General features: G+C 40.0%; 1 protein-coding gene across 4 annotated transcripts; it reads right to left on the reverse strand.

Annotated features, from left to right (window-relative positions):
• Window positions 1-620: 620 nt before the first annotated feature.
• On the reverse strand, window positions 621-15378 carry LOC131085048 (carbohydrate sulfotransferase 9-like). 4 transcript variants are annotated; one of them, XM_058026844.1, is made up of 5 exons: window positions 15196-15378; window positions 9810-9873; window positions 7217-7327; window positions 4847-4994; window positions 621-4404 (listed from the first exon to the last, which is right to left on the reverse strand). In XM_058026844.1, exons 4-5 carry the CDS (start codon window positions 4938-4940, stop codon window positions 3554-3556), a joined length of 945 nt encoding a protein of 314 aa, XP_057882827.1. In that variant the 5' UTR covers window positions 4941-4994; window positions 7217-7327; window positions 9810-9873; window positions 15196-15378; the 3' UTR covers window positions 621-3553. The 4 variants fall into 4 exon arrangements, with proteins under 4 accessions (XP_057882827.1, XP_057882825.1, XP_057882828.1 ...); XM_058026842.1 differs by lacking the exon at window positions 15196-15378 and adding an exon at window positions 13869-14007; XM_058026845.1 differs by lacking the exon at window positions 9810-9873.
• Between the last annotated feature and the right edge of the window lie 233 nt (window positions 15379-15611).

Raw genomic sequence — 15611 nt, forward strand, 5'->3', positions numbered from 1 at the left:
GCTCACACGTTTTATTTTGTCCACAGCTGTCCTGCTCTTTGAAGTTCTCTGAGCAAGAAGCCACTAATCCCAGTTTACCTGTTAAGACTCAGGCTCAAAACTGTGTGAAAAATTAGGACTGCTTGCAGGCAGAATAATTGTTTTTAAAGTGGAGGAAACATCTTCTTCAAGGAACACCTGGTGACATGGTCTCCATTGCTGACAGACACGGATCATCTGTTAGATCTGTTATACTTCCATGAAGAAAGTGGGATGTCAGGTTTGTGGACACCTATCCTGAAAGCATATGTGAGGATTTTTATGAGTCTCTTATTTTCTCACTGCTGATAGATTTGTGGGAAAGATGCTAGCTTGACTTTGCAAGATTTTTTTCATTCTCTTTCTTTTGTTCTACTTATTTGCATTTTTTCTCCAAACTGGAGCATACATTAGTATTTGCTAATTCTTTCAAGTCTTTAAAATTTCTGAGAGTCAGACATAATAATGTAGCAAAACAGAGGCAAGCAGCTTTGTATTGATTGTTGCCTAATAGTGTGCAGCCTTTGTTTTGATTTGATAGAACAATTTTGAGGTAAGTTTGTTTTTCAAACAGATGTTATTGAGAAGGATGAACAAATAGATTAATGTGTTAACTCTCTACAGTTTATTAAGGTAATCAGAAATGAACATTGCAATGATTATATTGCAGGCATATAACAATAAATCAAAAGATGAATTATGGCACTCCCTCCCCATTCAAATCCTCCCCAGGGCCAGAGCCTCACCACACTGCCTCCACCTTTGCTCCCAACTGCAAGAATCCATTTTCCTCCCAGGAACACACCACCAAGGGTTAGCAAAGGAAAGAAGCTCCACTGAGGGCTATTCTCTGAGCAAAAGTCAGGAGGGATCCTAGCTCAGCTTAGAGCCTTATTCTGGACAGTGCACTTGTAGGAAAGACAGCACACCCTGTTATATGGACACATACACGTACATATGTCCTCTGCTGCTTTTTTTTTGTTCAGATCCACATCAGCTAAACAGCATTGCAGCAGCCAGCGAGCTGAGGCAATGTGCTACTTACAGTTCACTGTAGGCAAATGGCAAAACTCAAAGCCTGCTGTGAATAGTTACAGAGATTTTTCTGCTTTAATAGATACCCTTCTGCTACTGACTAATGCTTTTGATGAATGAATTAGCCATCATTTTTCTGCAACCACTGTAGGAACAATATGTGAACCTGTGAAAGAGGAAATAAGAATAGAAAGCCACTCACATCTAACAGCAAGAAACTGGAGGGGGTGTTAACACTGAGTGCTGATAGCAAAGACATCTATAAAACTCTGTCAGTATCATTTCTTCAGAGCTTTCCTAGGCTGGATGAGGGGGCCAGAGTACTGATGAATTTTTAGATATTCTTACAGCTTCAGATATAGCTCTGGAGAGATCTCTCATGTAGAAGTGGGTTATGAAGCAAATCTTATTCCCCTCCACTTCTGCATGATCTGAAGCATGTAGCTCTGTTTCAGGAAAGAGAGACTGCATCCCTCTGCACAGCCTTAACTTTGATGGGAGTAATTTCCAGCTTCCTCTGACTAAACAAGACTAACAAGTGAAGAAAAATAAAAACCTACATGAGCTACAGAGTTGCCAGGGCAGCATGAACAATCCGATATCAGAGAATGGCAGGTTTATGGGGACACCAGATATGGTGATGGTGAGGGTAAGATCCAGAAATATGAATCATTCTGCATAAAATCATAACTTTTTTTTTTCCAACTTGTTTTGCTGTTCTTGCTTGGTCTTCTCACTTTGAATCTCTCCCTGTGCCAAAGGTGCCCCATTTAGGAAACAGTCAGCCAGGCAAGACCTGCCAGATGTACAGAATGCTAATCCTGGCTTGTGTACAATCTGCTGGCAAGGGGGATAGAAAGCATTTCCTCCTGGGCCTCTCCTGCCGCTGTGGCCTGATCACTGTCTCCAGCTGATGTTGTGTGTCGCTGCACCTTCCCACTGGAGCAGATAATTCCTGCAACTCACTTCCTGCACTGGCAGGGCTCCTCCAAACCCTCATACGTTAAACCCCATTTTGTCAATTTTTCACAGTCTCCTTTTCCCTCTCCCTTGCCCATGCTCCTGGCAGCAAAGGCTGTACATTGGTAGATTGGTAACTACTCTGTGGTTAACTTATTTTGTATCTGTCCTTTTCTGTGTAATGAGAAGCTGAGAGCCAGCTTTGGGTCCAAGACCAGTCTGCCAGCCTTTAAGCACCTGCAGATTTAGCTGAAAGGAACTAAGTGCATTTGAGAGATTTTCAAGTTAGCTGCTGAGAGACTGACATCCCCTAGAGGTGGTGCCAATAGCCATGATTAGTCGCTAAAATTTGTTACAATTAATATGGTCACAAATTAATAATTGAACTTGACATATGATTTTTTTAAAGGGGGAAAATTTCTTGTTTAATAAAATAGCAGTTATAGGCCCCAAAGTGATCTCAAACCAAAGTCACCTATACAAGAAGGAATATAAAAAGAGGGTAATGGTTTGAGTTGCTTCTCTCACGTTTCCTTGTTCCCCTCACCATAACTCCACAATTTATTTGTAGTCATTCTCCTGCAATGTGAGAAAGCAACAAGTAGAACAAATATATTATCTAAGGTTACCCAGCTCCTCCCAAGTGCCATGCTCAGGTAAGTCCCAGGGGCTTGTGGATTCCAGCAGTACAAATGGGAAAGCCCAAACATTGTCCCCACTGCACTGACTGGCCTGTCCATTGACTGGGTGTTAAGTGCTTTTGGAGAATAAATAATAATCACTTTTCCACTGAGATTTTAGATCATGCACCACCCCAGCTGAACAGTTTTGAAGTTATCTCTAACTACTTCTCTAAAAAAACTCCAATGCGTTTTTCAGACCTTCTGCTAAAATGATTACAAAACTGGTGAAAAGAGTTTGTAAGGTCACCATGAATGCCAGATCTGCTCATCAGAAGATTTTTAAGAGCTATAATGCTGACAACTGTGCTGCTTGAGGGATGAGGCTGATGGGTGTGATCAGAGCACTGCTAGATAGGAAGATATCCTGGCATTCGGTTCTGTGTAATGCAGCTTCAAGCATCTGAAGTTATTTGCTCCTTTCCTACAACATTTATGATCGAGGCTCTTGCAAAGTGATTTAACTCTCAAGCAGATTATTTATTGCTTCTTATGCAAATTTTCTAATTAAAAAAAACAAGTAAAAATGGTGTTCTAAAATATCAATTGTGAAATGCAACATTCTTCATCCTTCCTGTGTCTTTTACCAATGGACCAAAATCTATCACTTATGAACACTTTTCATGAAACCAACATATGCTGTTAAAGATCAATAGGAAGACAGTCATTTTAATAGGTAAAGGTCTGCATGGAACAAGAGATCATGGCAGGGATTTTATATAAGAGTGCTTACAATGATAAACCATATATACAAACTCCAGGATAATCTCAGCAGCAGTCACCAACCCATCAATCAAGCACTGGTGAGGACAAGTTCTGCCCATTTTGTACAAAGGAAACTTCTCTTTGTTTAGCCTACATTAGTCATTCAGGGAAAAATAATCCTCGTAATTCGTAGTATAGTTGAACAAATAAAAATCCATTTCATACAATTTTTTTATCTTCTCAATCTGTTCTGAGGTCAGTTGTCTGAGGTATTCTAAGGTGATATCACCACCAGTTCGTTTCTCTGAGCTGTATCTCTTCAAGCTGGGGTATTGCAGGCTCTCTGGTGCACCAATGACCTTCAGAACATGCTCAGAGTCCAAGCCAAGAGTTTCATACTTACCCACAATATCATAGCGAATGTTGCAAGGGTCACAGAGCAGAAACATTGGTTTCCAGTGAATGTCAAGAGTATGTGGTGGTTTTGCTATAATGAAGTTGACAAATTCCTGGAAACTCACTTTTTCAGGAGAATTTTTATTTTTCCTGAACATTGCCCTGATCTCATTAGCTATAGTGGTACTGTAGAATGGTTCAGAGTGCAGGAGTTTGTCTCTGTAAGCTGAAACCAGCCGTTCCAGGGGATGTCTGGTGAACATCACTTTGGTGTAATTGCTTAGAAATTCCTTTTGTAAGGCAGGAGGGTAGGACACCAGCCTTTTGATTAGTCGGGTATGGTGGATGTTGTCATGCTCAATTTCAGAAGCTTCTGCATTCAAGTCTGATTGAAGAAGAAAAATAATTCTCTTCCAGTTGGAGCAGCCTACCTTAGGCACCTCACAGTAGATAAATTTGTGTTTGTGCTCCACAAAGAGCTGGTTTGCAACATGAGAATCCAATTTGCTTCTTGGTTTATTGAGGTTATTCCTCAGGCAGACAGAAGCCAGTGTGTTTTTCCGACCGTTTTGAATTGCCAGCCAATTTTCAGTAGGATTGGAAAAAGCATCTGTAACCGAGGAAGAATTGAAACCATTTCAGTGAAATAGGCTTGTATAAATCTCTTTATCTGTGATAATCATAGCACTCTATCACACTGCATACAAAATCTAATGAAGATGCTAAAATTTATTTTTTTTTACTGTAACTGGACTAGACCATGGCAAACATGCAATAAACTATCCTCCCTAGTGAAACACTTATGAAAATGAAAACTTTCAATATGTCAGCAGTACTAGTCTAAGCAAGTTTGGTGTTCCAATATCATGCTTTTGTAGTGCTCTCCTCTCATATATTTCTGAGATAACTTCCATAGTGACAAGTGACTAGGCCTTGAATATTTTCACAGTATTGTTTATATCTTGGGCTCTATAGTTACTTTCTAACACATTTGGAAATGGTGTCTCTCTTTCTATAAAACGTTAAATTATTTTGGTAATTTCTTTACTCACCTGTTAGGTTTTTTTGTCTCCTACAGAAAAACCCAAAAAGAAATATTCCAAATACAAAATTTGGGAGAAGGAAAACTAACACCTTCTGGTTCATGTTATTCTCACAGGAAGGAAAATGATGTGGTGTCTAAAGTGGAAATCTGTCTTTCTGTCAACAAGAAAAGATAATTCAGGTTAGATTTTGTATGACTGATATAACAAAGATAACATGTATATCTCCTACAAAATTTAGGGCAGCAAAAAGACTTTTCAAACCCTATAAAAATAGATTTTGCTAATAAGAAAAAATTCTCTTATGGAAAAGACTCATCACAATTATATTGTTAAACCAAATAGATAAATAATATGTCCATTTTGAAGTCTTTCAAAATTCCTCCTTTTTTCAGAACAATGAACTGCTTATGAGCAAACACTCCTCCCTTGTCTTTTAAAGCTGTTGGGGAACAATAACATCATTTAGAATTACAAAGTTGTATTTTTTTATAATCTTAGGAATCTGAGAACACAAAGATCTCTATAAATTGTAACAGGTGTATCCGCAAAGACCAGGACACATTCAGGATGAATTTATTTCCATTTATTGCCCTGAAGCTTTGTACTTTGGACAAATAAATCATGGCAGGAGAAACTCTTCCCTATTCCTGCAGAGAATCCGCACCACTAATTGGAATTCTCCCTTTTCCCTGTCCAAAGACCCTGCAGGGTATATATGTTTGTTGCCATTGCTGCTGCAGCAGAAGAGGCCCAAAATGGCTCAGTATGATGGGAAATGCAGAAAGTAGTAAACAACAGAAAAGGAGCTGTTCCATGTTCCCAGACAGAAGGAAAGAAGGCAGTCCAACACAACATATATTCTCTCTTGTGCTCACTCATTTTCTCCTGGCGCTTCATGAAGAGAGACCTATCTAAATCCTCTGTGCAATCTTACTCTGTTTCCCCCAGTAGAGAGCTCTTCATCAGCATGCTTTTATTGGAATTTGCAAAATTAGGTGCAAAACAATAACTACTGGCAAACATAACATTCTCTTTCTGTTCCATAAAGTCTGCACAATCAAAAAAGCCAAACAGCACTGTCTTCCTTTCCTATTTCTCAAGTTTTCACCCTGAACCTGCTGGCACTAAACACATCATTGTCTAGATTCCTTTAGGACATAATTTCTTTTTTTTTTCCCAACTTTTCTTATTTTGTTTTGTTTTTGCAAGATACAATAGGAGCTCTTCTGGTTTCTGGTGTGTTCTGAGACAGCAGTGGAGGCAGTACCAGTTACACTGCTGAAACTGTAATTGAGCCAAGGGTTCCTCCTTTCACGGCTGATATGGGATTTTGATATCACACACTTTTACCAGAATATCTGCAGACTCATAGAGTTAGCAGCATTACTGACAATTAAATCTCTCTCAGAGTAGGTATGGAGAATGGAGAGGGACACTGTTCACTATCTCTGTATTAAAAATTTACTCATATTTACAATAAAATATTACAATAGTAATTCAGTATTAGTAATAGTAATTAATGCAGCACTCTTAAATGCAGCAGCATTTAGCCTTTTTTTTTTTTTTCATTTTCTTGGCTTTATAAGATCATTGTAAGGGCTACAGGAAAGGTCATGGGAAGATTGCCTTTAACCTTTCCTTCACTGTACATCAATTCTCATTTCACAATGTGATCCTTGAGTCCTAATGCACCAGAGGCCATTTTCAAGGCCAGCTAAAGTCAGTCAGGTTGTTCATTGATCTCATAAGGGCCAAGACTGAGTGTTCCCTTTTCTTCTCTTTCAGAAGCAGTTTGAAGACACAACTTTACACTGTATAGCAATTAAAATCTATATGAGTCTAAACAATTCTGTACAAGGACTCCATGTTAGAGTATGCCTAGGAGAAAGATGTTGGGCTTCATTCACTTTAAATGCTGTCACTTCAGAAAAGAAATGTTATCATACCTGTCTCAGGAATCAGAAAATGAACTAGATTAATTTTACCCTATTATGATACTTGTATCATGCATATTTAATAATATTTACACCACCACTAGAGACTATAAGGTCTGCTATAAGACATATTTCATATGGAAACATGTCAATGACTCACCACAGGGAAATAGAAGAGACTTGTTTCCTTGGGGGAAAGAAGCTGTTTAGGAGCTAGCTACACACAGTAGACAACTCCTCTTCAAAGACTTATACATAATTGTGGAAACAAAAGAATCTTTAATTAAATTCATGAGAACAATCAGACCATAAGAAGGGATAGAACAAGCTCCAAGCTGACAGGCAAAATCTTTCTGGACTCCTTAGAAAACTTCACAGAGCAGACTGGCAGTAAGAGTTAACATTGCCCTCAAGTAGGGAGGTCAACATGACATGAAGCTACCTTAAGGTGAAGTCCAAAGCCTTCTTCAGAAGATGTTTTCAGATGTGGGACCCCAGTATGGAGTTGTGTGTAATGCAAAGTTTCCACTGATGAAAATCACCTAAGGGAAACCTGAAGAAGAGGAGGAAAGAAAATTCTGAGAGCCATTTTGCCAAAGAGGGACAAGTGACCTGGAAATTGAAAAGGAGGAAAAAAATCCAAAATGGAAAGCACCTTTGCCGATAGGTGTCAGTGTCAGTAAATCAGATGAACTTTTCCTTATATTTTTTTATGGCTTTCCTATGTAATTGTGCTTGCTGTTTAAGATGTAATGAGTTAATACTTCTCTTTGCATTTTCCCTCATCCTACCTTGAATTAAGTGTGATTTTAGGTAACTCCAAGGCATTCATCAGTAAAGGAATGGCTAGTCTATTAACACAACAGGTTCATACTGAATAGACTATTTCTGCTGTAACTAAAGGGCAGCAGTACGGGCTCTCCCAGGCAAGAAGGAAAGACAGCATCATAAGACTTATGAAACAAAAAAAGCAGAAACCTCTTCTACTGAAAAGTAACAAAAGAGGAGACAGGGAGACAGGGATCTAAATATCTTTTTGAATCTTGCATATTTCCAGAAAAGAAGAACCTAAAAATTAAATATAAGGCATTAATCTGCACTGTTCTTGTTGTACATAGTGGAGGGAACCAGAGAGGGAGTTGGATTTTTTTTTTATTTTTTAAAATTAATTAACCATAAAATCTTCCAGATAAGAGCCTTACACTGCACTGTGGTTTTTTCCTTGTTCTTCAGATCACATAGTTATAAATCAACTATACAGAGCTATGACTTGATATTTTTAATATCTGCATGTCTTACTGGATTCTGCAAATTACATCAAAAATAATTTTTGGACTCGTTTTTGGTCATTACTAAAGAGTAAGCCAGGCCAGGGAGCAAGAATTATCTCCACAGAATTCCTTCTTGCAGGAATCTTTCAGAAGGATTGCTACCAGGAGATTTTTTGAGGCCTGTCAGTTAATTAGTGTTTAATTTCTTCCGTGTGTATCCAGCTGTCTTGATGTCTTTCTAGCTCCTAAGCCAGAACATGCTGTCATTTCAAATGCTTTATACACTTCTAAATCCACCACATCAGTGCTATTGCCTAAATCAACCAAAGCCAAGCAAAAACAGTAAGTCAGTCTGGTGACATCTGTTTCCTGTAACATAATCCAAAGTTTCTATATGAGAACAGCCAGAGCAATTGTTCAAGCAAAGAGTGGTAACAAATGGGGAATAGATTACTGGAGAAAGCAATTCCAATCATCTCATGTGCATACAAAATGGCAAAAAGGCTTGAAGTCCTCATAAAATTAAAAATATTTACTGAATTCAACCCTTCTTTGCACTGCTGGTAATTCCACCAAGGCCCTCTATAATTCCATTTCAAAGATTCTTTTCTTCCTGATAAACACACTGCAAGTAACGAAGCTAAAAACATTGTATCCTGTTGTTCATATCTTTGTTGTCAAGTTTGCTGACCATAAAATGTTCTTCCCATCCTGTTTACTTCAAGAAACTTCTGACAATTTTATGCTTTTCATTACTCTCAACATCTCCCTTTTCTACATGGTACACTGGGTGTGGAGGTGGCTGGCAACCTACTTGCACATCCCGTGCATGGCAGGTGAGACTCACTGCATCTCTGAGACTGCTCTCCATCTCTGTATTGCACTTTTCCAGGGGTGTCAAAAATTGTCATATGATGACATGATTGGAATATTTTTTTTCTGTTAAATTGCTTTTTATTGGTTCATTTGTCTCATTCTTGCTTTACATTTTATGATACTAGACCTTCTGCAGCCTTCCTCTCTATGTCTGTTAGTTGTCTGTACTTTAACTGAGCCTGTGTAAGCTACACCACAACCAGCCACGCTTGTCCAACCACCAGCTTTGGATTTATAATGAGTTCCTTTCCCCCTGATCAAACTAAGGTTTGATAAAAAATCTCTAGTATTCTTTCAATTGGGAAATACTTAGTCAAACATGTTTTAATAATAGTCACACTGAGTTGAATACATGACCCAACACATCCACACTCAGACTGAAGTTCTTCCCCCTGCCATGCAGATTTATTTCCAGAACAGGCACCAAAGGAATAGGTTACATTGCCTTGCATAGGTAGCACTTGTACACTGCTCTGTCCTTGAACTGCTGAAAAAATAATTCCTAATACAGCATTCCCTAATCCTTCTCCTGGAGCTTCTGAACCATTGCAATTGCAAAATCTTCAGTATTCAAAGAAATTTAGGAAAAAAAAACCCTCTAAAATATTTTTATATTTTCATAAACAATAAGAAGTACTATAGCTGGAAATGTTGAATAATGTTAAGTCTTTTTGTGTGGCACCTATTACCCAAGTACAGAAACACATGTACACACGCATGTGTACATATATATACACACACATGAATAGTTCCAAAACACATTAATATCAGTTACACTGGCATATTATTTGCTCCAAGTAAACTAACTAAGCAAGCTCATAATGATTTAAAGTATTCTGATAATAAACGTACAAAGGTGTGTCTCAAGCTAGTTTTTCACAGACATACCTTGGTCAAAGCTGAGCATGTGGAGAAATCCTCTGCACCCATTTGATAAGTGGAACTTTCCAGACTAAAAGAATGAAATTACAACAATACTTATTTGTGTTCCTGATACATTTGAAGCCAGAAGAAAAAGAAAGTACCAGTACAGCAGCTCAGTGGAAGGTAGGGAAAAATCTCTGAAAACAGATAACATTTTCAGTTGCTGAACCCCATTCTGTACTTAAGCCCTGTTAATCCCTTCAAAAAGACATCTGCAAATACATACATACTGATATGTACATGGGTACATAGAAGGTGAGGAGGGGATGAAGGGTAGAAAGCCCCCAAGAACAGCCTGAACAGGAAAACCAAGCTCTGGGTGCAGTTCTGCATATGCTGTTCTATCAGAGTGAATTGCAAGAACAAGACCCTTGTTTGACCAGATCTGCAGCACCCTTGCTTCTGTACAGTTTGTGATGGGTGGACAGCAGGGAGAAGGACCCCAGAAAGTGGAGCTTTTGCAGCCAGGCTGGCCTGTCCAAGAAGTGGAAAATCAGTCATGGGTTAGGAAACTCACACAAGTTACAGACAGCCAAGGGCTAGAAAAATTGTCTGATCTGGGTCATTTTGCCAATAAGAGACAGTATTTGACATCATCTCATTTGCAGCAAGGGTTGAAGGGTGTCAGGTGAGAATGGGTAGAAGCTCAGTGGGGAGACACCATTTGGGCCAGGCTGGGAGCTCCTGAGGAAAAGGCTGACAAGGGTGTCCTACAGACCAACACAGCACTGAGGTGGGCATGAAGCAACGATTTCCATTACAAGCACAATCTAAAACTCTTGTTCTGTGGTCACCTCAGCCCTCCATTACTTCATCAGACTTCCTTCTGGTCTCAGCAACTGTAGTGAGACTTTCCTTGATGCCATCATTAATCTGCTTATTCTTCTCATTATACCACTTCTTATGGCTGCCTTTTAGCTTTTCCTTTTCTACTTAATTCCATGTCATCTCCTTGTCTTACCTTCCAAGCTTTTTTGTTATCTATAATTTCTCATGCAGTATTAAAAGCTCAGCTTTACTTTCTGATATATCATTTTGGTAGCCCCTCTTGTCATTAGCCCTTGATAACAAAGAAATAGTTTCTGCTTTCTCCTCTGCTGCCCCTGCTTTTGGATTAAGTTTATGAAGCACCTACAGAGCCATTACATTTTTCACCTAAAATCACTCCTAAAAGTTTTCCCTTTCAGAGATGCCAACACCAGTTATGATGCCAGTGTGCTAAAAGTGTTACCAACCAGTCCAAAGGAGCAAATTAAAGGAAGAGCCAGTTTGGGGATGAAAAGAACCAAAGTGAAGAGAAAAAAAGGAGTTCTTGGGGAAAGGCAGCAGCAAGTCTGACAGAAAAGCTCCCAGAGAGAGGCAGGAAACAGAAACCCAAGGAAAAGTGGTACAGCTGGGGCCCAAGGGAAATAGAAAGTTTCTGTAGCCTGCTCTAAGTTGTGGAAAAGGGAGGTTGAGAACTGGACTGAAAAAGACACAAAGTACAATTCAGTGAAGAAGAAAAACAAATTCAAAGAAATGAGTATAGAAAGCAGTATGCTAATTTTCCAATAAATTACCACAGATGTTTAAAAAGGAATGAGACTATAAGCACTGCAGTCATTCTTGCACTGGAATCCAGCCCTTAGTATGTGATCAAAATTGTATTTCTTTTCCTTCCTGGAACTGCAGCCAGAAAGGCCACTGACTCTTGATTTTCTGGGAGATATGTTCAGTGAGAAGAGCTGGCTCGTGGGTGGGCCCAGCGTGGCTGGAACCTGGGAAGCTGGATGCCAGCTCTGCTGCAGCATCACTGGGGCAGGGACTGGTGGCCTCAGGAGGCTGACATGGGGTCCTGGGCTGTGGGCAGGGGGAGCAGCCCCAGGGGACTGGCCAGTGCCCTGTTACTGCTTTTGGTGCCTGACATCTGCTAATGGGCTGTGGGGCCTTTTTATCTAAACACTTAATTCAAAATTCCATGCACTTGTCAACTGCCATTTAAATCCTGCAAAATCAATCACAGAAGAACAAACTTCGCTGCTTTCTTTTATGGAATCTGGATAAGCCTAAAAAACTTGGAAAGAAGGAAAAAGGAGAAAAAAGAAAGCCTAGAAGAAAAGTTTAGAACAATGCACTCTGGCCAGGGTGGCAGTGAATGATCTCCCACCAAGCTTGTTTCATAGCAGATGGGCCTCACAACCCCTCTGCTTTGTCACATGTATAACTAACTCTCTGCCTTTGCATATGTCTTAGTGTCCCCTCCCATGTTTCTCTTCTCAGTTAATGTCAGTAATAGCAATGTTTTCCTTGCCATTCAGGTCTACCTGCCTTGTCTCAGCCCTAGATCCTCTTTGTCCCCTCCTGCTTTTCACCTCCCTGTGCAAGCTTGATTCATTTATCCCTGCCACTGCACACCAAATAGTACAGTCAAAACTGCTTGTAAAAGTCCTGGTTACTTAGAACACCACCCCCAGGCAAACTCCTGTTTGCTGTTCACCTTGTTATACCCCTGTGTCCCCACCCCTAGTACCCCTTAACCATAATTGATGACAGCTATGACCTCTCTTTCCCTCTTTACACTCCAGTGAATACAAAGCCTTTCTGCTTAAGTGGTTTTCCTTTTTGCTCCTATCTCTTCCAGCTTCTCCTGTCATTTTAGTCAAGATTTTGAACTTTATTTTCAGGATCCAAAACTAATTTTGTCTGAATCCACACCTCTACTCTCATTACTCCCCATTTCTTTCTTTTTTATACTCCTTCAAAGACTCCCTTAGAGGAATCATGTGCAAGTCCTATCACCAGTGATTAGGTGTCTGCTCTTTTACAGAAATAACCTCTTTGCCTGAAACATCCTGACACTTACTGACAAAATGTGTGTACACCTTTTTCTCTCTTCCTACATGAATTTAGGCTTATTCTTTCTTTCCCTTCTGCTCTCCTGTGCGTTGCAGGGCAAGCTGTTCAGCAGAAATGTTATGTTTAAAGTCTGTTTCTATGAAACATGTTTTTATAGCATACTGTGACACATGCAGCATCAAAAATTAAGAAGTTTGGAGACAGTAGGATTAAACTGATAATTTAAATCATAGAGACTATAAAATGAAGTGTCTGCTGGCTTTTGGCAGAACAGTCTTGAAACTAAAGACTTGACATTTCAGAGCATTTGATGTTACACTACACTCTAAGTTCAAAATAGTCTTGTGGATTCAGTTACAGATAGAAATGCTTTAAAAATCTGCAAATCTGGTTTCCAGACTCTGCTCAAGCATCCAGAAAATGGAGAATGGTCAATCAATGAGTCTCTGAAAAGGTGGGTACCCCACACCCCATGGGATTATCATAGCAGACAAAGAATACAAGCTCTCCTCCTAAAAACTCTTGCCTGATTCACTGCACACCTTCCTTCATCTGACAGATAGTGGGGATCCTACTGGACAGCCCTTGAGTGTCTCAAGAACATGTTCATCCTCTGAACCAAACATATGAAGTTTGTGAAGTATTTTGTTTCTTTAAAAACTAAGTGCTGAAAAGGTACTCAAAAAAAGTATTCATGAAGTATCACAACAACATGCACAGAAGTCATTTTCAGGGTTGAATCAGCTCTCCTGACCAGTCTTATGATACTTACTCTAATGGAATAACCAATAGTGGCAGCAGATTGCTATCTTCTGAGCAAACCCAGCATCAACAGTGACAAGTCCCAAACTCACCAGTTTTACCTGCTAGCAGCAACAAAACAGTGAGACTTGGTCATGTGGGATGCCATTCCTGGCACTGAAGGAAAATGGTCCACAGCACAGCTTGTCCCTGCTTTCCCTGCTCCCAGCATTAGCATGGCCTGCCCAGACCCTTCCTCTCCTGGTCCCCCACCTCTTTGCACTCTGCTGTCCAGCAGCACTCCCACACTCCTGCTCTACACATACTTATTTGCACGGGCAACAGAGCTTTTCCCTCAGCCCCCATCTCAGGTGTGACCCCATCTTTCCCAGTCCCTTCTTCTACTCCTCATGCAAAACTTTAACCCAATCTCCAGCAAATTCTCACCTCCAAAAACCTTCCTCATATCGTCCCCAGGCAGCTCGCCCAGCAAATCCTGTTTTCCAGCTTCCCAAACACCCATCAGATCTCACCCTGGTTCTGCTTTCAGCCTTCCTCATGCACAAGCCAGCTCGTTGCTGGCTCCCCCTGCCAGACTCCTCCCTTTGTCTCCTCAGTCAGCCTCACAGCCCCCCCTCCAACAACCACCCTTCCGAGCCAGCTCATCAGAACTGTCTCTCCTTCTACTTCCAAGATTCCCACACAGCCCTACTGCTTCTCACTCTCTGTTCTGTTCTCAGCTAGTTCCAGGCTCTACACTGCAGCTTCTATAGTTATTTTAGTATCTCCCAAACTGAACTGATACATTTTCCTTTTCTTTCCCTCCTACATCAATTTTCACACTAGTCATCAAGGCACATTTTCCTGCTGATTTTGTTCCTTGAATCTATTTTGCCAGCAATCTCCAACAATTTCTCCCTCGAAATCTTGCTCATGCTTGTTCTTTAAAATGAATTGTTTATCCTCCTGTGCAGAAGAGGTTCCACTAAGAATGTACAAGAGGAAACTCTTAACCTCATTTTTGAAATGCTTATTTCAAAATCTGCAATGTACTTGAACTTCTTAGAGAAAAGGTAGCTGGAATAATTTAAGAGAAGAAAAAAGAGCACAGATTTCCTGTACAAAAATCAATAAATTATTTTTGTTCAAAGGGATTAAAAAATATCCTCAGGCAGATATCTGGCCCGAGGATAAAAGTTCTGCTGAAATGTTTGAAATTTGACAAAAACCTATGTAGATGCAAACTGTATTGAACTTAGAAGAATCAAGATGCATACCACCCTTAATAAAGTCAGAAAGTGAATGAAAGCCATTGTCATTTCATTTCAGGCACCAGAATCCCTGTAACATCAACTTCTTAACTGAGGAAAGCCATAGCAATGAATATTAGTCTGCCAAAAAAATCCTCTGTAGATTCATTTCATCACTGTGTGATTTGAAAAGCTAAACAATGTCTCAGTTTATGCCTCAAAATATTTGATGTCAGTTTCTAAATATATAAACAAATAAAAACCCCAACCAACTCTAAAAAGAAATCTCTTTTTTGCAGAAATTTGCCTACACTTACAAAATCATGGTGACAGGAAAAGCTACTAACAATCCAATTTTACTCACTAATCAGACAGCCTCAGTGGAGATTTCCCATGCCTCTGAGTGATGCTAAACAAACAACAAAGATTCCGACAAAGAAATGTCAGTCCAGAGAAACATGTCATTTTAAATTTATGCCTAGGAATGGAAAGGAAATAGGGGAAAGATTTTGTGTTCTCCTTACCTGATCTCTATGGCTGGGCAAAGTGCTTCTGTATCCACACAGATGCTTTCACAGGAGAGCATTTGAAAGACTTTGTACACTTAATATTTGTCTCTGTTTTGATTAAAAGCCCCACTAAAAGTTGCCAGTGTTTCCCTGAGGATGTTTAGGGGAGCATCTCTTTGCCCTTTCCAAAGCACTGTGCTGTGCCTGTCTCTAGGTATACGGAGCAGCCTTTAACCACTCCCCGCGCAGGGTCTGCAGCAGCTGGTAGAGACTGCCAAGTGCTTCAAGAGCAGCCTGCCAAGAGCCTGCCTGCTCAGCAACCAAGAAAGGGGATGGTCTGGAATATGAGGGCAAAGGTAGTTTGGTTGAGAGTAATTGTGTTGTGATAATATGCATTATTTTTAGATGGAGAACAAGAGACAAGATCAACT

The sequence above is a fragment of the Melospiza georgiana genome, chromosome 6 (genome assembly GCF_028018845.1).
Source record: "Melospiza georgiana isolate bMelGeo1 chromosome 6, bMelGeo1.pri, whole genome shotgun sequence".
Taxonomy (NCBI): Eukaryota; Metazoa; Chordata; class Aves; order Passeriformes; family Passerellidae; genus Melospiza; species Melospiza georgiana.

Coding starts and splice junctions, on each gene's coding strand:
- LOC131085048 (XM_058026845.1), bottom strand. CDS start 4,940: ATGAACCAGAAGGTGTTAGTTTTCCTTCTCCCAAATTTTGTATTTGGA. Junction 4,405..4,846: donor GAGACAAAAAAACCTAACAG/GTGAGTAAAGAA, acceptor CCTCGGTTACAG/ATGCTTTTTCCAATCCTACT.